This window comes from Neovison vison, chromosome 14, assembly GCF_020171115.1.
Source record: "Neovison vison isolate M4711 chromosome 14, ASM_NN_V1, whole genome shotgun sequence".
In the NCBI taxonomy this organism is placed as follows: Eukaryota; Metazoa; Chordata; class Mammalia; order Carnivora; family Mustelidae; genus Neogale; species Neogale vison.
In genome coordinates, this window is record NC_058104.1 from 296,646 (window position 1) to 318,077 (window position 21,432).

A 21,432-nucleotide genomic window follows, 5' to 3' on the forward strand; every position below is an offset into this window, starting at 1 on the left:
CTTGCAGTTCGTCACGAGGATGTCGCCCTGTCCTATTATCGTCAAGACCTCCTCTCTGAGATTATTTGATCAGTTGTGTGTCTGCCTCTTACACATGTGAACTCCATGACATCAAAGGTCTTGTCCATCTCTTGCACTACTGTATCTCCTGCGCCTAGACTAGGTTCTGGCACATACTAGCTCATGGTAGATATTGATGAAATGAATGGATAAATGAAGGGATGGAGAGAGGAAGGAAGGGGGGGTGAGGAATGTTCTTAGCAGAGGGGACAAACATGAAACCTCCTGGCCTTTTCCAGAAGAGTTAACAGTAGGTTGAATCATATGAAACTGTTGACATTTAACTATTTTTGGTCTAAAACTGTCATTTTCATAATCTAGTAGTCTGATATGGCTGGGCTTTAAGGCAAGGGCAGTGGAAGGAGAAGCTTGAGAGAGAAGCAGAAACACTTCGCAGACAGCTTTGCCTGGCACACCAACTTCCTTCTTTGCTGGTGGCTAGCCCAGAAGGTCTTTGAGTTGGGGAATAGTATGTTCATATTTGTGGTTTAGGATAATCACTTCAACAACCTGAGGAGGAAGGAAGCATAGGAGACAAGGCAGCAGTTTAGGTGAGAAGTGATGAGGGAAGCACCTAACAAAATAGCAGAGGCGGGCACGGGAGGAGGGCCGGGATTCAAGGCTAGAAAGAGGCTCCCTGAGGGGACTTGGGAGTTGATTGGCTGGAGGGGGAGAGCACCTTGATGGAGTTGAGCGTGTAGATACTGGGCGTCTGCCCCACAGAGAACATCCCAGAAGGAAGTCGAGCGCCGTCCTGTTGCAGGCAGGACAATCAGTGTCACGGAGACAGAAATGACGGGAAACCCCCGCTCAGACATTTTAGAGGCCTTTTATACCCCTGTTTTACAGAGAGGAAAACTGAAGCTCAGAGTTTGGGGCTTGGTCAGAAACTAGTATGCTTAGAACTCGGGCACAAATTAGTCCTCAAAACATTTCTTTTTTTTTTTTTTTTTTAAAGATTTTATTTATTTATTCAACAGACAGAGATCACAAGTAGGCAGAGGCAGGCAAAGAGAGAGAGGAGGAAGCAGGCTCCCTGCTGAGCAGAGAGCCCGATGCGGGGCTCGATCCCAGAACCCTGAGATCATGACCTGAGCCGAAGGCAGAGGCCCTAACCCACTGAGCCACCCAGGTGCCCCCTCAAAACATTTTCTTGATGAAAATACATTTTAAAGATTTTATTTGTGTTTATTGGTCAGAGAGAGTGATTATATGCACAAGCAGGGGTAATGGCAGGCAGAGGGAGAAGCAGGGGAGCCCTACGTGGGGCTCAATCCTGGGACTCTGGGATCTTTTTTTTTTTTTTAAAGATTTTATTTATTTATTTGACAGAGAGAGGGATCACAAGTAGGCAGAGAGGCAGGCAGAGAGAGCAAGGAGGAAGCAGGCTCCCCGCTGAGCAGAGAGCCCGATGCGGGACTCGATCCCAGGACCCTGAGATCATGACCCGAGCCGAAGGCAGAGGCTTTAACCCACTGAGCCACCCAGGCGCCCTGGGATCTTGACCTTAGCTGAAGGCCCACGCTTAACCTACTGAGCCTCCCAGGCCTCCCTTAATGAAATACATTTTTAAGTTAACATATAATATATTTAATAAAAATTAATATCCACTCTGGCTCTCTCCTCCACTGCAAGGGGGAAGAATGGTGAGGAGGGGCATGAAAATACATTTTAGACAAAGAAATATTTCACAACATTTTTCAGTGTTTCTCAGAGTAAAAAAGTATAAATTTTCTAAATACAAGAAATTACTGTTGGTTGTCTAAATTACAACCAAAAAGATAATTTAATGTGAATCTGGAAGTATTTTCCTATTAGAAGATCACTCGATATTAACTGTTTTTGTGTGTTTTTGCAAATTAGCAGCTGTAAGCTATTGCTCAGTGAGAATCACTCCACGGTAAAAGTTTGCTCCAGCTACCAAGTGGACACCAAGCTCCTTGCTCTGATATACTTACCTGTCAAGGAGTCTCATGATTTTTATTCACTGGGTGACATTGTTGCAAATGGATGCAGTCTGGATGGGAGGATTATTAACGTGCTTGCGGCAGTGCGGTCGGTAAGTTAAAGCCTCAAAAAGCCAACCTCTGTTTGGCGGGCACTTCTATCACTTCACTTCTGTTTGGAAAGTAATAACCAGGGGAATCACTTTTCTTGATCCATAGGAAGTTGAATTAAGAAAATGGTGGGACCTCTCACCACTGCCAGAGGAGCGGTTTATCTGGAAATGAGTAGCAAAATAAAATTGAATTTGAATGTTAAATGCATCGCACTCCTAAATGATCTACTAACTGTGAGAGCTTTGCATACTTTGGTGAGACAAAGACACAAATGGAAAGAGTAAATTCACGGACTTGAAGATTTGCATGAAGTTTCTCAAGGGGACGTAGGTTGGAGGACTCTCGGAGTTCACTCAGTCTGTGCTCAGAGGTGTTCTGAGATGGAGGGTGGGCATACCTACTGTGTGGCTGGCGTGACCTTGTGCAGGCATCGTGGGGCCCTGGGGAACCTCTCAGGTTCACTGTCACCTCCCTTTTATGCAGTTGCCACAGTGAAACTCTGTTGGACAGGCTGGTCACTTGGCAGACATTCAGAGGTAGATCTCAAAAGCCTGGGACAGCATTTTCCGCTCCCCCCCCCCATGAGTCTGGCACCTTTTGTAGGAGGATGTTCCTTTTTCGTGTGTGTCTTTCTTCTACCATTTTATTTCCATCTTATATTCCCTCTTATATTTCCTTTTCTTCACATTTTTGTTTAGCCCTTTTTTTCCTCTTCCTTCTCACCTCTCTCTTGTCACTGTAGAATCCTTTTCATAGACTTCTCTTGTGTGCTGTGATAAGTCGCACCTCGGTCACACGCTGGCTGTCCTTGCCTCTGACTTTCCTCCTAGATCCTGCTCTTGTGCTGGCAGTGGCCAGTCTTCCTTCAGCTCCTTCTGCTGGAGCTCAGCTCTGTAGGAGATGTGGAGGCGACAGCATGGTGGGCAGCCTGCTGACCGTCCGTGCTTGTGCCAGCGTTACGTGGCTAGCAAAGGGAACTGCCCTTCCCTCTGAGAACTTGCTGGAGGGACAGAAGGGCCCCTGAGTTTACCTCCACTTCCACAGTCCTCTTATCCCAGTGGGGTCAAGCTAGATGGTGTGTTAGCATGTCCCTCGTCTGGTCTCCATCACCTCATCCCCGTGGAGGCAGTGAAGAAGGTGCTGCTCTCTTACCTGCGCCAGCAGGCTGAGGACGCGCAGGCCTGGGAAGATAGAGTTGTTTCGGTTGCGTGTACTCCGCACCAAGCTCTGCGCTGAGCCATGGGCATCACAGATGTTGGATATATATTTTCCATCCTCAGACCACCTAGATGCCGCATGGGCTTATCGTGGAGCACTGTTTTTGACATGTTGAAAAGACTCCACAGTCTGAACTCAAAGCACATGTTTCTGTGTCTCCCTTTAGTCAGAATGTGTAAACTTACAACGTCAGCTAAATATACCTATGTTAGAGATAGAAGATGCTTTTAAAACCTTCATATATATATATATTTTAGTGTTTCTTGCTATTTTAATTCTTTTTTTAAAGATTTTATTTATTTATTTGACAGACAGAGATCACAAGTAGGCAGAGAGGCAGGCAGAGAAAGAGGGAGAAGCAGGCTCCCTGCAGAGCAGAGAGCTTGATGTGGGGCTTGATCCCAGGACCCTGGGATCATGACCTGAGCTGAAGGCAGAGGCTTAATCCACTGAGCCACCCAGGGGCCCCTATTTTAATTCTTTTAATTTGCTGTTTAAAGGGTAAATATTTTAATGTTTCCACCAATAAACATTTTTGTACCTCTACAACTGTAGGTGGAGAATAATGACTTCTTTCCATTTCTAAGGTTGGAGAGCCAAAACACTTTACAACTTCAGACCGGAGGAAAGGCCAGAGGTGTGAGGTGAAGCTCTATGATGAGACAGAGTCTTCTTTTGCAATGATATGGTAACCTCCCACATCTGTTCCAGACCGTAAAATCCCTGTTGTTAGCACCGAGACAGAATATTTTTATTTTATGAGAAAGATGATGGATTTCATAGTAGGAGAGGAGTAACAATGGAGGAGAAGTAATTATTAAAAAGGAAACCGTGCTCTTATATATTGAGTGCGATAGTCCGTGCTGTAAGATCACCTTAAAATGAGCTCTGTGGACAGCACGGGATTATTTGGACAGACTCCGCTGTGACTGGTCTTTCCTGTCCTCTGCCTTATAGCAGTCAGTGATTCATTAGGTCCCATGGTAATAAACCAGCCAGATTCTGTGTGATTGCTTGGGTAGCGCCCTGGAATCAGGCCACAGGAAGGTGTGTTGTCCCCAGCTGTGCCCTCAAGCACCTCAGGGTAGAACATGGCGTTGCTCTGACCCTAGATGCCCAGGCACCAAAGAAAACACTGAGTTTGAAATAGGCCTTCAACCTGTCAAGTGCCCTGAACAGCTAGCCAGTGCGGGCCTCTGTTAATGGTCGGACAGAATGGCTGTACAAGCTTCAGATTTGTAGTCCCTCAGTTCTACCAGCCTGTGACGACTGAAGTAGTGAGGAAAGAAGGAGCGGAGGGGGCAGAAGTGGTCAAAGATGAGTAGTGTCCAGGGAAAGGACTTAACACGTGAGCATGAAATGCCCTTTGTAATAGACAGTGAATCCTGCAAATCTCAAGGGATGCCAGTGTCCTTCACTATTGCTTTGACAAGCCGGTAGTTGTTAACTGGAGCCGTTCAGAAGTTCTGTTTTTGGCAAACAATGTGATCACTGCCAGGTTTTCTCTAATGTATTCATTTTTTTTTACTTCCTTTTAAAAATATGCAGTTGGGATAATGAATCTATCCTGGTTGCACAGAGCTGGGTGCCACGAGACACAGGTACGGTACTGCAATGATTGCGCTTGCTGTTTATCGTGTTTTATACCCTTCCACATAAAAGTTGTAAAATGGCTTTTTCCCCCCAAACAGTGATATTTGCCTCAGATGTAAGAATAAGTTTTGACAAATTTCGGAACTGCATGACGGCAACTGTAATCTCAAAAACCATTATTACGACTAATCCAGGTAACAGGCTATCTGCAATGTTGTGTCTCTTTGGAAATTACTGTGTCACACATTTCAATGTTTGTGCAGTGTATTTAAGAATGAAAACAAGGGGGGCGCCTGGGTGGCTCAGTCAGTTGAGCATCTGACTCTGCCTAGAGTCGTGGTCTCTGGGTTGTGGGATTGGCCCCAGTTGGGCCTGGAGTCTACTTAGGATTCTCCCCCCTCCCTCTCCCCCTCCCCGCTCACTTACACGTGCATGTGTACACACTCTTTCTCTAAAAAAAAAAAAAAAAAAATGAAAACAATTCTTTGATTTCATTTGAATTAAAAGTGAAAGTTGCTTTATATGCTTTATATTTCTTTAGAGTTTTTTTTTAGATTTTATTATTAGTCAGAAAGAGAGAGAGAGCACGCAGGCAGGGGAATGGCAGGCAGAGGGAGAAGCGAGCTCCCTGCTGAGCAAGGAGCCTGATGTGGGGCTTAATTCCAGGACCCTGGGATCATGACTGGAATTGAAGCAGACGGAAAACCAACTGAGCCCCCCAGGTGTTCCTTTACATTTATATTTCTTAAGCTTACAGTGAGCTATATCTTTGTTACTAACGAAAAGAAATGTGAAAAACGAGACTCATTTTTACTTTATTTTTTTAAAAAGATATTTATTTATTTATTTGAGAGACAGAAAGAAAGAGCATGAGCAGGGGGAAAGGGCAGAGGCAGAGGGAGAAGCTGAGTCCTGCTGAATACGGAGCCTGACACAGGACTTGATCCCTGAAGCCTGGGATCATGACCTGACCTGAAGGCAGACTTTTAACCAACTGAGCCACCCAGGCGCCCCCAGACTCATTTTTAAAGCAGCATTCTTGGTGATGATGATTCTGGAGAGATCAGTGTAATTGATTGGATCACCTAAATTATTGACTATTTTATTTAAGTTTTTTTTTTTTTAAAGATTTTATTTGTCAGAGAGAGAGAGGGAGAGAGAGCGAGCACAGGCAGACAAAACGGCAGGCAGAGACAGAGGGAGAAGCAGGCTCCCTGCCGAGCAAGGAGCCCGATGTGGGACTCGATCCCAGGACGCTGGGATCATGACCTGAGCCGAAGGCAGCCGCTTAACCAACTGAGCCACCCAGGCGTCCCTTATTTAAGTTTTTTAAAAATTTATTTGTTGGAAATAAGTCAAGCGGAGAAAGACAACTATCATATGATCTCCCTGATATGAGGGAGTGGTGATGCAACATGGGGGCTTAAGTGGGTAGGAGAAGAATCCATGAAACAAGATGGGATAGGGAGGGAGACAAACCATAAGTGACTCTTAATCTCACGAAACAAACTGTGGGTTGCTGGGGGGAGGGGGGTTGGGAGAAGGGGGGTAGGGTTATGGACATTGGGGAGGGTATGTGCTTTTGGGTAAATTGGAAGGGGAGATGAACCATGAGAGACTATGGACTCTGAAAAACAATCTGAGGGGTTTGAAGTGGCGGGGGGGTGGGAGGTTGGGGTACCAGGTGGTGGGTATTATAGAGGGCACATCTTGCATGGAGCACTGGGTGTGGTGAAAAAATAATGAATACTGTTTTTCTGAAAATAAATAAATTGGAAAAGGAAAAAAAAATTTATTTGTTGGAGAGAGAGAGCGCACAAGCAGGGGAGTGGCAGGCAGAGGCAGAGAGAAAAGCAGGCCACCTGCTGAGCAGGGAGCCCGATGTGGGACTCCATCCCAGGATCTTGGGATCATGACCTGAGCTGAAGGCAGTCGCCCAACCAACTGAGCCACCCAGGCGCCCCAGTTATCGACTATTTAAAAAATAAATTCACTTTTACTATATTCAGATAACTTAGTACTAGAGCTCCAAGAACAAACATGTCACATGATTAGTTTATCACATAACAAAACACCCAGAAGGCCCACTGGAGTGGTTGTTGAAAGAATTTACAGTTTGTGTCAGCATGCAGTCCGGGGAGCAGGGTCTTGGGAGATGTGAGAAGTTGGTGCCCTCGAGTATCCTTGTGGTCCTCTGTACTATGTATAGAGAGGTGAGTCCAGCACCCTGGAAGAGTGCAGAATTCCCAGAGATGGAACGGTTCCTCCCAACTCAGGAAGCTGGGACTGCACTAGTGGGTCACTTCTGGCAGTAGCACCCTCTGCTGGTTGCTAACAAAGCACCAACAGTGACTAGTACAGTATTGTAATGTACTGTATTGTATAGATTTTATTTATTTGATAGCGAGCAGATGGCCACGAGCAGGGGAGAGGAGAAGAGGAAGAGGGAGAAGCAGACTTCCCACTGAGCAAGGAGCCTGATCTAGGACTTGATCCCAGGACCCTGAGATTATGACCTGCACCAAAGGCAGATGCTTAACTGACTGAGCCAGCCAGGCGCCCCTACAAGTGACTGAGAATTACAAAGCAATTCTATGTCTTTGACCAACCATTATCAGAATTTTTTCAAGTAGCAGTGCTGTTAGATACGACATAAAATGATAAGACTGTGCTGCATACGTGCGCTGGACTTTGTGCGTCCTCCCGAACACCGTGTCCCTAAAGGTGGCATTATGGAAGGTGACTTGACATGGATGTGCTGTGTGCAGGGCATTGGCCTGGGGGCCAGTGACAAAAGAAAAATATCTCTGCACACATGAAGCTCACATTCTAGCAGGAGAGACACAGATGATAAATGGTAAAGATAACACATCTGTGAATTATGATACTGAAGGAGAAAAAGAGGAACAGGGTCAGCAGAGTCCAGGGCGGGTTGCACTTTACAGAGGGTGGTCAGGTAGGCCTCCTTGGGAAGGTGACATTTGAGCAAAGACGTGTTGAGGCAGTGGGGGGTTAACCACAGGAAAGAGCATGAGGCTGTTAGTACTGGAACAGCCAGTGCAAAGGCCCAGTGGTTGGCATGTGCCTATGTGAGGGCAGAACAGCAAGGAGGCCAGTGTGGCTGGAGTATGTGGAGCACAGGCAGGAGGAGGAGTCAAGGTCAGAAGAGAAGACTGGGTATCAAGAAGGCCTTAAAGGCTAATGAAAGGATGCTGGCTTTTATTCTGTAGCAAAGGGTTTGGAACAGAGCAGTGACATTTTCTAAGTACTGAAAGGATCACTTTAGCTACTTTGTTATAAATTGATGATAACACAGTCACAATCTATTCTCAACATTTAGGAGAAGAATGCTACTCTTCAATTCCTTTTTTTAAAGGGTGTACAATGGTTTATTATTTTTAATAACTTATTAACAGTTTTATAGTGTTATATAGAGTAATGTCAATGATTTAAAAGTCCCCATCTGATGAGTGTAAATTTGGCCTGGGATAATTTTTAAAAGAAAGTTAGATTCTAGGAGCACCTGGGTGATTCAGTGGGTTAAGGCCTCTGCCTTCGGCCCAGGTCATGATCCCAGGGTTCTGGGATCGAGCCCCATATCGGGCTCTCTGCTCAGCAGGGAGCCTGCTTCCCTTCCTCTCCCTCTGCCTGCCTCTTTGCCTACTTGTGATATCTGTCTGTCAAGTAAATAAATAAAATCTTAAAAAAAAAAGAAAGTTAGATTCTAAAAGTCTGTTGCAGGGGTGCCTGGGTGGCTCAGTGGGTTGAGCCTCTGCCTTTGGCTCAGTTCCTGATCTCAGGGTCCTGGGATTGAGCCCCACATCGGGCTCTCTGCTTGTTGGGGAGCCTGCTTCCCCCTCTCTCTCTGCTGATCTGCCTACTTGTGATATCTGTCTGTCAAGTAAATAAATTTAAAAACAATAAAAGTCTGTTGGAAAAGTTATCAAGCTCAGTAGGATAATTGTGTCAATAACTCAGGGCTAAGTTAATGAAACATATTCAGTGGATATTGTCTGTTTGGTTCTGGACACAGCCTGAAAGGGAAGTGTCAAAGTGTTTGGGCAATGCCAACAGCAGTAGAGTAAGTGCCTGCTTCTCAGAGTGACAAAGGAGAGTGCTTACAAGTGTGCGTGAATTTTTATTTTTATTTATTTATTTATTTGACAGAGATCATAAGTAGGCAGAGAGGCAGGCGGGGTGGGGGGAAGGAGGCTCCCTGGTGAGCAGAGAGCCCACAATTGTGCATGAATTTTTTTAAAAAGTTTTTATTTATTTATTTGTTAGAGAAAGAGGGTGGAGAGAAAGGACAAGCAGGAGGAGCAGCAGGCAGAGGGAGAAGCAGGCTCCCTGCCGAGCAGGGAGCCTAATGTGGGACTCCATCCCAGGACCCTGGGATCATGGCCTGAGCCGAAGAAGAAAAAGAGGAACAGGGTCAGCAGAGTCCAGGGCGGGTTGCACTTTACAAAGAGTGTAAAGCTGAAGGCAGACGCCTAACTGACTGAGCCACCCAGGTGTCCCAGGGTGCGAGAATTTTAGCGTGCTTCTTTAAATCGGCCTTATCTGTCACTTCTTTGTCTGCACCCAACAAGTACAAAGTAAAAACCTCTAATGGCTTAAGCTTTCATCCTGGCTTACCTTATGGCTTCCTCTGCCCTGAGAGTGTCCATCAGGCAGCCCTGGATAGCCCTGTCGTCAGGAGGGACCTTTACAGCAGTGCTTGAGGGAAGCCTGGCGCTTTGATTTCCGAGGCTTCACTGCAGCGCCGGCTCCTGCCTGGTGTGCAGCGCTCCCGCCAGTGTTTCAGAAGCATCCGGTTGTTCATTCACTCATTAGTTTACCAATATCTGTCGAATGCCTTTTATTTGCTAAGTACTGAGATAACATGTGTCCTTCCTGGCACAAGGCAGGCCGCGATGGGCAGATGGCCAGGGACAGTTGCTGGAACTACAGAGCTGAAGAGGCAGCCCCTGCTCACGTGGGGCTTCGGTCTCGTTATGTGAAAGAACAGTGGTTGGACTTGGGGTTAAATGCAAGTGAAGAGGAAGCGCCTGCCTCTGCCCCAGGGGTCAGGGACCCAAGGGGCCAGGGGTCCAAGCAGGAGCATGTTTGTAGAATGTTGGAGTAGGCGAGGGAAGGCTGAAAGGCCACTAAGTGTTGGAGGCTGAGGGGGCTTGAGGGTGAAGGATGTCAGAGTCACGTGGGGGCCCTTTTTCCAAATCACATTCTTGCCTGTGGTGGACACACCCTCTGACTGTTCCTGAGAAAACTTGTGTCCCAAGGCAAGCAGCAAGGCTTTCAAATACACTTAAATTTTTTTCTTCCTGCTTAAAAAAGAAATACATATAAAATTCAGAAAATATGTAATAGCAAAAAGGGAAAACAACAAGCCCCTATAATCTCACCATCTTTTTTTAAAAAATATTTTATTTATTTATTTGACAGACAGAGATCACAAGTAGGCAGAGAGGCAGGCAGAGAGAGAGAGAGGAGGAAGCAGTCTTCCCGCTGAGCAGAGAGCCCGATGCGGGGCTCGATCCCAGGACCCTGGGATCATGACCTGAGCCGGAGGCAGAGGCTTTAACCCTCTGAGCCACCCAGGCGCCCCTAATCTCACCATCTTATAAGAGAATCGTTTCTCTTCCAGTTACTTTTGCATTCCTGTATTTATTTATGCCTTTTCAATTGAAAGGAAATTACACCACATCATTGTATAAGCTGCTCTTTAACAATACCTGGTGTGTGTCTCTTGGTTTAGTAGACTACCGTGTCACATTGCTCATTGGCTGCATCATGTTCGATTTGACCGTGTTTTCATACATCTTCACTTTTACCATTAAAAATAATATTGGAGGGCGCCTAGGGTCTGACTCTTGATTTTGGCTCAGGTCTTAATCTCAGGGTCATGAGGTCACACCCTGCCTCTGGCTCCATGCTCAACGTGGAATCTGCTTGAGATTTTCTCTCTAAATACATAAATAAATAAATAAATAAAATCTTGGGGTGTCTGGATGGCTCAGTCAGTTGAGCATCCAGCTGTCCGTTTCAGCTCAGGTTGTGATCAGGGTCCTCGGATGGAGCCCCGTATTGGGCTCTGCACTTAGTGGGGAGTCTTCTTGGGGCTCTCTTTCTCTCTCTCTGCCCCTCCCCACTGCTTACATGCGTGCTCTCTCTCAATGAAATCTTTAAAAAAAAAAAAGTAATCAGTTGCTTTTCATTTATATTATGCATCTTATTTTTAAGATACCCCAGAAGCTAACATCCTGTTGAATTTTATAAGAGAAAATAAAGAAAAAAATCCTCTGGATGCTGAAATGGACAGTTACTTGAGAGAATCCATAAATTGTAAGTGACCTTTAAATTATTTTTTTGTCTCACATAGTAGAAGATACCATATTCTTATCCTGTAACTGCTATATTTCCACTTTCTAAAAGGTTATTTAAAACTTTTAGAAGTTTTGGGGCACCTGGGTGGCTCAGTCAGTTGGGCATTGACTCTTGGTTTTGGCTTTGGTCGTGATCTTGGGGTTGTAGGATTGGGCCCTGGGTGGCACCCTGCTCAGTACGGAGTCTGCTCAGGATTCTCTGCTCCTCCCTCTGCCCCCATACGCTCTCACTCTCTCTGGGATAAATAAATAAATAATTTTTAGAGGTTTCTATAACCTTTTTCCAATCTAATGGAAGTTTAAAAAAATGAGCTGACTGCCTTTTTCTTAATGATTTTTTTAAAAAGATTTTATTTATTTGACAGAGAGAGAGAAATCACAAGTAGGCAGAGAAGCAGGCAGAGAGAGAGAGAGAGGGGAGGAAGCAGGCTCCCTGCGGAGCAAAGAGCCCCATGCAGGGCTCGATCCCAGGACCCTAGGATCATGACCTGAGCCGAAGGCAGAGGCTTTAATCCACTGAGCCACCCAGGCACCCCTTACTGATTTTTAAGAATTATTTATATATTCTGGATATGAGTCCTTTGTCTCCTTTAAAGATTGCTAGCATCCCCCACGCTGAGGCTTGCCTTCCCACTCTTTTCATGGCATCTTCTGATGACCAGGAAGTCTTTATTGACATAAAATGAATTAAATTTATCATTCTTTCCCTTTTTTGCTTATTATTTTTGGCTGTTATGTCCATTTATATAATCAGTCTTAATACAGCAAATGTAATAATTTTTCTGTTACTTAACTGAAGCTATTACATGTTCTCATTTTTTTTAAAGATTTCATTTATTTATCTGACAGAGAGAGACACAGCAAGAGAGGGAACACAAGCAAGGGGAGTGGGAGAAGGAGAGGCAGGTTTACCCCAGAGCGGGGAGCCTGATGCGGGGTTTGATCCCAGGACCTTGCAATCAGGACCTGAGCGAAAGGCAGACGCTTAATGACTGAGCCACCCAGGCATCCCTGAACTTTATAGTTTTTCTATTTAGATATAATCCTTTGGAATTCTTAGAATATATAGAGAGCTGTGATAACTTCTTTTTATTTTCAGTAAATACGATAGTTGATGTCTACACAGTTGAGCAATTAAAGGTAAAAGCTTCAAAGAACGAAGGGAAGGCTGACCCTTTCTATGGCATTCTTTATGCTTACATTTCTACACTGAATATTGATGATGACGCCACGACAGCAGTTCGACACCAATGGTGAGCAGCCCGTATTGTCAGCAAGCTGCTGCTTATAAGAAATAAAGACCAACTCTTGTTAGTAAATGTTAATCTCTATAAAAGTTAAAGCTGTTCTTTGACATAACAGTTATGTATGTATGTATGCTATTTTTTATTTTGTTTTTATTTTTTAATTTTTATTTTTTCCAAGATTTTTATTTATTTATTTGACAGAGACAGATACATTGAGAGGGAACACAAGCAGGGGGAGTGGGAGAGGAAGAAGCAGGCTTCCTTCTGAGCAGGGAGCCCTATGTGGGCTGATCCCAGGACTCTGGGATCATAACCTGAGCTGAAGGCAGGTGCTTAATGACTGAGCCACCCAGGCGTCCCAGTTGTTATGTATTTTAAATAATGTATAAATAAATAACCTATTCAAAGGTTACAATTACTTTTCAAAGTAAAATTTGATTTGCTGTGTTTCTGTAATCCTAAAATATGAAGATATAATGGTGCCAGAAACTTTTTTTTTTAAGATTTTGTTTATTTATTACAGAGAGAGAGAGAGAGAGAGAGAGCATGAGCTGGGAGAGGGGGAAGGGCAGAAGCAGACTCCCTGCTTAGCAGGGACCTCCTGAGCCCAGGACCCTGGGATCATGACCTGAGTTGAAAGTAGAAGCATAACCGACTGAGCCCCCCAGACACCCCTGCTTCCAGAAAGTTTTAAGTGAGATGACAAACTGTTGTGTTATAATATATTAGAATATTATTTTGGTTACTGTGTCCTATAGCAATGCAAGGGACAGCATTTATTTATTTATTTTTTAAATTTTATTTATTTATTTGACAGACAGAGATCACAAGTAGGCAGAGATGCAGGCTGAGAGAGAGAGAGGAAGGGACAGCATTTAAAAACAACTATTTTCAGGGGCACCTGGGTGGCTCAGTGGGTTAAGCCTCTGCCTTCGGCTCAGGTCGTGATCTCAGGGTTCTGGGATCGAGCCCCACATCGGGCTCTCTGCTTGGCGGGGAGCCAGCTCCACTCCTACCCGCCCCCCCCGCCTCTGCCTGCCTCTCTGCCTACTTGTGGTCTCTGTCTGTCAAATAAATAAATAAAATCTTTAAAAACAAAACAGAACAAAAAGAAATTTCACCACATTGACCTGCAGTCGTGCATGTGTGTGTGTGGGGGGGGGTTCTGTAGGGTTTTATCACATGTGTGGGTTTGTGTATCTACCACCATAGTCAAGATACTACCTGTGGATTTTGAAAATACTTTATGATTTGCTATTAAAATTGAAAAAGACCAAAGCGGAGGCTGCTGTATAAGTCAAGTGTTTAGTTTTTGAAGAACATTTTTCAAAAGTTTTTGTCTCCCTAATTTCTTCCTATGTCTTTAATATTGATATCTGAGGAAAAGCATCTGAAATTTACCTTAAAAGTGATCTGAGGCCAGACAGGAAAGCACTATCTTCAGATTACACTCTCTAGTCTTTCTGTCCAAATTGGGTAAAGTAAGACCTGCCTCAAAACCTGGAATGACGTGTCATCACCGCTTAGAGAGAGAAGATTGCGTCACTAGCAGAACAAGAGCATTCTGGGTGTGAACCTGACCCTCCCTAGGATTTTTCTGTTAAGGTCCCCAAGGCCTAGCACAGAAGCATAGAGTGAGCCTTCGTGGGCACTTCTGGGCACTTGGGCTTTCTGGGCACGAGACAGGATTCTTCCCTCAAAGCCCTGAGCTGGGGAGACCAGGCAGACCTACCCTAGTAGGGAGGAATAGGACAGCACAGGATAGAGGTGTGGGGCTCCCGCTATTTAGAGCTGGGAAGCGGTGAAGGAAGGGAGCCTTAGCAGGGGCAGGGTGGGAGGCAGGGCGGTAAAATGGGATTGATTGCACGTTGTGATGTTCCTTATTTCATGTATCTGTCTGGTATCCTGCGCCGTGCTGAGCACTCTGAAGTTACTCTGACTTAGACTTTTGTTTTTAATATTTTACTTCTTTATTTGACAGAGAGAGAGATCAAAAGTAGGCAGAGAGAGGGGGAAGCAAGTTCCCTGCTGACCAGTGAGCCCAATGCAGGGCTCGATCCCAGGACCCCGAGATCATGACCTGAGCCGAAGGCAGAGGCTTTAACCCACTGGGCCACCCATGCCCCCAATATAACTGATTACGATTTTTAAGGGAGTGCGGTTCTTCTGCTGGAGATCAGGTTGGTCATTTATGGCCTTTACATTTTATCCTTGTCTCTGTTTCTTTTCAGCTCAGGCTGTGGTTATGTTGTAAATGAAGCATCCAGCACTTGTACTGCTTGCAACAAAAATTCTTTGGAATTTCGGTCTGTTTTTCTCAGCTTCCACTTGCTGATTGACCTCACGGACCACACAGGTACCCTCCAGGCCTGCAGTCTCACGGGAAGGGTTGCTGAGGAGACTTTAGGCTGCACCGTAAGTGACAGAAAGGAAGACATGTTTTGAAATAATTCCAAAGTGAGTTCTCTTTCCCCCAAGTATAGGTTATTTCGGTGAATAGTTGGTAGAAATTAAGTCATTCATAAAGAGGTCTGGGAAAAAAAACCTCAAACCTGATTTAAACATGCGTTGTTTTCGTGAACAAACAATTGCATGTTGTATGTTCAGATGACAGCTGATACTGCTGTAGGGGACAACGGCAGGGGCTGTTGACTGTGGGGCAGAAAGACGATGTTTTCTATAGTCGAGTAACAGTGTGTGTGCAGAGCACATTGGAGATGCTGATGTGTTGAGGCAGAAGGAGGGTCTGGGGATGCTTCACCAGCCCGCTGGAGGAAGTCACCCCATAGGGAGTCAGAACACACACAGTGCCGTCCTCCCTCAGGGCTGCAGCTGACACCTGGTGTGTGCGCTCAATGACAGGCTCTTGGTTTTTCTGTTAGTGCCAGCTCGTGTGGTTTGCAATTAGCCCCCAGCCCCACCAGTGTCAGGTTTTTAAGGGGAGTTTTCTGGGCTCAGCCGCCGACTGGTGTCAGAGATTCAGCTCGGAGACTTTCTGACCTTAATCCTCCATGAAGACAACTGAGCTGAAATTACTAAAAGCAAAATTCCATTTTAGTGCACAAAGCCAGGTTTCACATTGTTAAGAGGAGTTATTTATATGGATTTGGAAATATTTGTCTGTTTTAACCAGGTGAATGAGTTTCTTGCAATGACGGATGAACAGAAAACAGCGCTGAAGTGGCAATTTCTTCTGGAAAGAAGCAAAATTTATTTAAAAGTTAGTGTATTTTACAGTATTATATTATTCTATATATTCAAGTAATAAGAAAATCCTAGAGTATGACCTAATAAACTAGGGAACTTATTATTTTTAATAATGTCCATTCCCAGATATGCAGAAGACTCTGGCTAATGTGGGAACAAGGCAAGTAATTAGGTGTTTGTTTGCTTGTTTCATGTACTATCAAGGGATTCCACATGACACCAAAAGAATAGACCAACATGGGCGTCTGGCTGACTCATTCGGTGGAGCATGTGACTCTTCTTAAAAAATTTTTTAAAGTTTAAAATTAATTAATTAATATATAATATCTTATTTGTTTCAGGGGTACAGGTCTGTGATTCATCAGTCTTACATAACCCCCAGTGCTCACCACAACACATGCCCTCCCCAATGTCGATCATCCAGTTAACCCTATCCCTCACCCCAACCTCCAGCAACCCTCAGGTAGCATGTAACTCTTGATCTCAAGGTCATGAGTTCAAGCCCCACCTCCGGTGTAGGGATTACTTAAAAATAAAATCTTGGGGGAAAAATAAAAAGAAATAGACCAACAAAGACAATATCTGTTATATTTTGTCCAAGGAGGACCCTGGGCGGTAGTAGAGTCAAAGCTGGTACCCCACCCCTGTCCCACCCCTGTCCCGCCCATGGACCAGTGCTCCTCACCTCAGTGAGTAGCATCAGGTGGCATAGTCACATGCCTGGATGCAGGGGAGAGACAGGCTGGGTCTGAGTCCCAGTTCCACCACTCATCAGCCTCTGTGACCCTCTGGAGCTCTGTGATCCTGCATCTCTAGTCGGAGCCCCACTAACAACACTTCAGCGTGGGAGGGTCACAGAATCTTTCGGATCAAAGGTGTGAAAAGGGAGGAGACAAACTCCTTTGTTTTTGCAAATGCAGAAAATGGAATCCAGGAATGTTGCTACTTACACCAGGTTACAGGTGAGATGGGCTACAGCCTACGCTCTCTCTCCTTCGATCAGTCTCAAGAGAGTTGTATCTGTCGGGACTTACTGCACTAGAACGTGACACTGAGAATAATTTAAAACCTGTTCATGAGCCGACATTCTATTAACCGTCAGCAGTGATGTCATCCATGCCCACAGCCTCTAGAGAACCACGGTGTGTTCTTCCCAAGAGCGAGAGTGAGAAAGGCAAATGGCATCTTAGTATAATCACGAAAATAGTTGCAATCTCTTGGGTACTCTGCACAGTCTTGGGGAGCACTGTACCCGCTCAGCGGGTACAGTGAGTGTCTCCACACTCAGCCCCTGGACAGCCTTCCGTCCCCCTCCTCCCAGGATAAAGCCTCCAGCACCTCCCAGGGTGGGTCCCCATGACCCTGAATTGCCCTTCTAGACCCGCCATGACTCCGCTCCGTGAGAGGACATGGGTCCTGCTGGGGCTCGGGCAATACCCATCCCTGATCCTCACTGTACCCGCTACAGCTAAGCCTCCGAAACCGCAGTGCCCACTTCCCAGCGCTGCTTTCCATGGGGCCTTAAGCACGTCTGAGCGGGTTGCAGACATGGAGTTACCTATGGACTCTCTGATATTCCTAGTACATTGGTTTGAGGCCTCTTTATTACTAGGCTGGAGGGGGATTGCAGGAACATACCGGATCTCTTCTGCCATTAGCCTGGGTCCCTCTGCATACAGTGTGTCCCGGAGCGGAATACGCTCAGATCTCTGAACAACTTCGCTTCCCTCCAGACAAGAGATGCCAGTGCTAATGAGTTTGATCAGTTTAAATCCATGGCAGGTTCCTTATAGTTTCCCTAACTTGATCTAAACATAACAAGAAAGTGCTCTCAAAAAGGGGGACATTGTACCTTTCCAAAAGACTTGTTTAAAGGTGTTTAAGTCAGATTGAACAGATTTTAAGCATATATAAAAGGATTCTGTCACAAAATAAAGATCATGTTAATCTACACTTTCAGTTGTTTATTTTTTATAGAATTTAAAAATACATTTTATTTGTTTACTTGACACAGAGAGAGAGAGAGAGAGAGAGACCAGAAGCAGGAGGAGCAGCAGAGGCAGAGGGAGAAGCAAGAAGCCTGACACAGACTTGATCCTAGGACCCTGTGATTGCAGCCTGAACCAAAGGCAGACAGACGCTTAAGTGACTGAGCCACACAGGCATCCAACAATTTCAATTATTTTAAATCAGTTAAAATAGAACATGGGATTTAAAAAGTAGGAACTCATGTTGTTCTGCTAATATGACAAAAACCAAAGTGTTGCTATAGGGGTGGGCCATTTTGTATATTTATCATATTTCAGTTAAAAACAATGGCTACTGGGGCACCAGTAGTTTAGTCAGTGAAGCGTCTGCCTTCGGCTCAGGTCATGATCTCAGGGTCCTGGGATCGAGTCCCACATTGGGCTCTCTGCTCAGCGGGGAGTCTGCTTCTCCCTCTGCCTCTGTCTCCCCTCCCTGCTCATGCTCTCTCTCTCTCTGTCTCAAAGAAAGAAAATCCTTAAAAAACAAACAAAAAAACAATGGCTACTTAAAATGGTTCAGTTGGAGGGGTTTCAAAGCAATGTATTTTAGTATCTTTTTTAAATGATTGACTTATGTATTAGAGAGAGCATGAGTGGGGGGAGTGGCAGAGGGAGAGAGAGAATCTCAAGAAGACACCCCTCTGAGTGGAGCTCAAGGCTTCTAGGACCCTGAGATCATGACCTCAGCTGAAACCAAGAGCCTGATGCTCAACCAACTGAGCCACCCAGGCGCCCTGGTATTTAATGTTTTAAAACACATGGTGATATAAACACAGGTCCTTGTAAGTCTGATATTAGCATCAAAGAATGATTTCCAAAAAGAGTAAAACCATGACTCACACAAAAATAAAATGAGCGTCAAAGATTTAATTCATTAATCAGTGAAGCAACTAGGAAGGGGTTCTTAAAAAATGAATTTAAAAAGATTTGAAAGAGTAGATGCAGAGGCTGACAGCAGGGCTGAGCTGGGGTTCTCTGCAGATAGCAAAACCCGCCTCTTCCCCGGGGAGAGCTGACTGTCTTCACACAGACAGGATTCCTTTGGATTTCCCTGAGTAGGACTGCTCTTTGCATCACTCTCTGTTTTCTACAACGTACTGTGGAGAACAGCTCAGCCATGGCCAGGACAGGGGCAGAGGCCTGCAGACTGAGGTCGCCCTGACTGTAGAGGTGGGGGTGCTCCACTGAAAGACGTGCGCTATCCTTATCGCCCACCTCGGCCTTTCTGTGTTTCCTGACTTTCATCTGTGTTTTCCTGTTAGTCTTTGAAACTATCATGGCCAACTAACATGTCCTTCCACTCTGTATTAAATAAAACATTGGTGAAAGTACTTTGTTAAATGTCCAGAATAAGACATTGTTCTTAACAAACTGCATTATCACATCCCCAGAGCCTATCAGACTTAGGTGACTACCACAGGTTAACCCTCATAGCTGCTAGTTTGAACACATTTTATTTTTACATTTAAGCCATCTCTATACCCAATGTGGGACTTGAACTCATGACCGGGAGAGTGAGAGTGACATGGTCTTCCAATGGAGCCTAGGCCAGCGTCCCCTTGAACACACTTTATACCCTTCTTTGGTATGTATTGGATTTGAAACTTCAACTTCCCTACCAAAGAGAAATGTCATGAGAAAAATAATAGATTTTTACAAAATTACCGTCAGGAGCCAGATGTGTCATTTCCCTCCCAAACTCCCCCAATGTGAACTCTCTCCCTTGTCTTACAGCGGTCACTAGAATTGACGCTCACACCTGCAGAACAGCTCGTCGTGGTTCTTTACTGCATTCTCTGCTGCCATCACTGGTTTTCAACTTTATATACATAGTGATTTTTAAAATTAACTCCTTGTCTCTCTCTTTTCTCCCTACAGTTTTTTTCATCACACAGAGCGAGGGGCGGATTGAGAATCAGTGTGCTCTCATGTAAGCTGGCAGACCCTGTTGAGGCAAGTAGGAGCTTGTCTGGGCAAGGAAAATTTTAAAACAAGATACTTTAAACTCTGGACAAGAATATGAGTTTCCATTCTCTTGAGAGTGGAAATGGGTTTGAAAACTATGGATAAAATTGTATTTTGTTCAAAGGTGGTAAAAATGTTTCTATAAATTGTTATTATGTATCCTTCTGGAGCTGGTTAGGGGGTAGGTCTTAAAATCTCTCATCCACCCCAGCTCCTTTCTTAGAAGGCCTTTTGGCTGATTTTGCCCTCTCTTCCCAAGTTGGAAAATGTGTGCAGGAATTAATAAACATGTTTAATCTTCCCCCACAGATATCAGTGATTTCTTAAGCCCATTTCCTCTTTGTCTTACTTCCCTGGGGAAAGATCAGAACCTCCTAGAATGACCTTCCTGGAGCTTGGTAGTGGCTGAGACTGCCTTCCAGGAACTGCTGGGACACAGGCAAGGGCCTCTTGGCGGCCCTTGGGAAGAAGGAAGGGCCTCTGTCCTCCCTGGGAGGGTGGGAACAGCGGAAGCCCACGGAAGCCCAAGGCCACAGGCAGTGCTGGGCAGCAGCTTTGAACCCTGAAGAGCTTCTCTGATGACACACGTGGCCGACCAGCACTTGTGAAGACTGGCTGCCATAGGGGTAAGATGTGTGAGTCTGAATCACCTGGGAGGAGACCAGCCTCAAAAGATCTCAGAGTGGCGCCAGTCTGGGACCTGGAAGGGCAGGGCTGCTCCGACAGGACGCCGGCCCCAGCCTCCCTGCACCACACAGCTCCTGGCTGTACCCCGGAGCACCGTGTCAGCCCCCCACCGTTCCGAGTCACCGGCTGCAGGACACGGGTTTACCAGCACAGTCACTGCTGGCCCACAGTCTGGGAGGTTTGGTGTTTCCAGCACCCACCACAGGAGAAAAGAACAAAAAGTAAGTATCTGAAACTTTCTCACAAAGCTGGTGTTGGGAGATAAATGTGTCAGCAGTGTTGTCTCTGGCTTTTAACATTGGCAGCTGTGTCAGAGGGGCATGAGTGGACCCTAGTGTGTCCAGATTGTGGTAATGAGTGAGGCAAGGCACGACTTGACCTAGGTGTGCAGATGGGGGTGTGCCCCATGAAGAGCTTCCTTTCCCCCTCCCCTGGGACAGAGTATGAGCGTGCTAAGCAAGGTGACTCCAGAAGAGAAGGAAGGTGGCAGAGTGGTGGAGCGGGAGGGTTCGGGCTGCGGAGGAGAGAGAAGTGGGGGCCTACCTGGTCGTCACATTCACACTCTCTGCTGATGAAGCAAGAGCTGGTGTCCAAGAGCAGAGGAGACCAGGGAGGACAGCTGGCCCGGGTGGTGTATCAGGAATGGCTATGCCAGACCTCCTGGTGCCCTGACCTCTGCCAGCGGGTCCCAATGCACCAATGCCTGGACCACAGGTGTTGGTACCAGCTGTGTGGGCTCCTGCTGTCTGGGTGCCTCTGTTGCCCAATGGCCTCAGCAGCATAATACAGATGCCTAATATAGGCATTCTCAGATTAGGCTTTTATGTCATACCCAGTGTTCCCCAGCCTCTGCTATGGGCCCTAGCAGTGCCGTGGAGGGCTCTGAACAGCCTCTTCACTGCTACCTTGGTGACATCTCAGTCCACCAGCATTTAACCAAGGAAACCCCATGCGCGTACCTGGAGGGGCCCCCCGCTTGCTGATT

General features: G+C 45.7%; 1 protein-coding gene across 7 annotated transcripts in view; it reads left to right on the top strand.

Annotated features, from left to right (window-relative positions):
• The window catches only part of MEIOB (meiosis specific with OB-fold), a 30,531-nt gene extending 10,463 nt beyond the window's left edge, over positions 1-20,068 (top strand). For 4 of the 7 annotated variants that reach the window (XM_044233225.1, XM_044233226.1, XM_044233224.1 and 1 more), the window contains exons 6-14: positions 1,924-2,119; positions 3,926-4,026; positions 4,887-4,939; positions 5,030-5,125; positions 11,172-11,273; positions 12,414-12,567; positions 14,793-14,976; positions 15,695-15,781; positions 19,674-20,068. In XM_044233225.1, the coding sequence (XP_044089160.1) occupies positions 1,924-2,119; positions 3,926-4,026; positions 4,887-4,939; positions 5,030-5,125; positions 11,172-11,273; positions 12,414-12,567; positions 14,793-14,976; positions 15,695-15,781; positions 19,674-19,784 (1,084 nt within the window). In that variant the 3' untranslated portion in view covers positions 19,785-20,068. Of the gene's footprint in view, positions 1-1,923; positions 2,120-3,925; positions 4,027-4,886; positions 4,940-5,029; positions 5,126-11,171; positions 11,274-12,413; positions 12,568-14,792; positions 14,977-15,694; positions 15,782-19,673 lie in introns of those variants that run through there. The other 3 variants (XM_044233228.1, XM_044233229.1, XM_044233230.1) reach the window with 3 other exon arrangements.
• Positions 20,069-21,432: the final 1,364 nt, after the last annotated feature.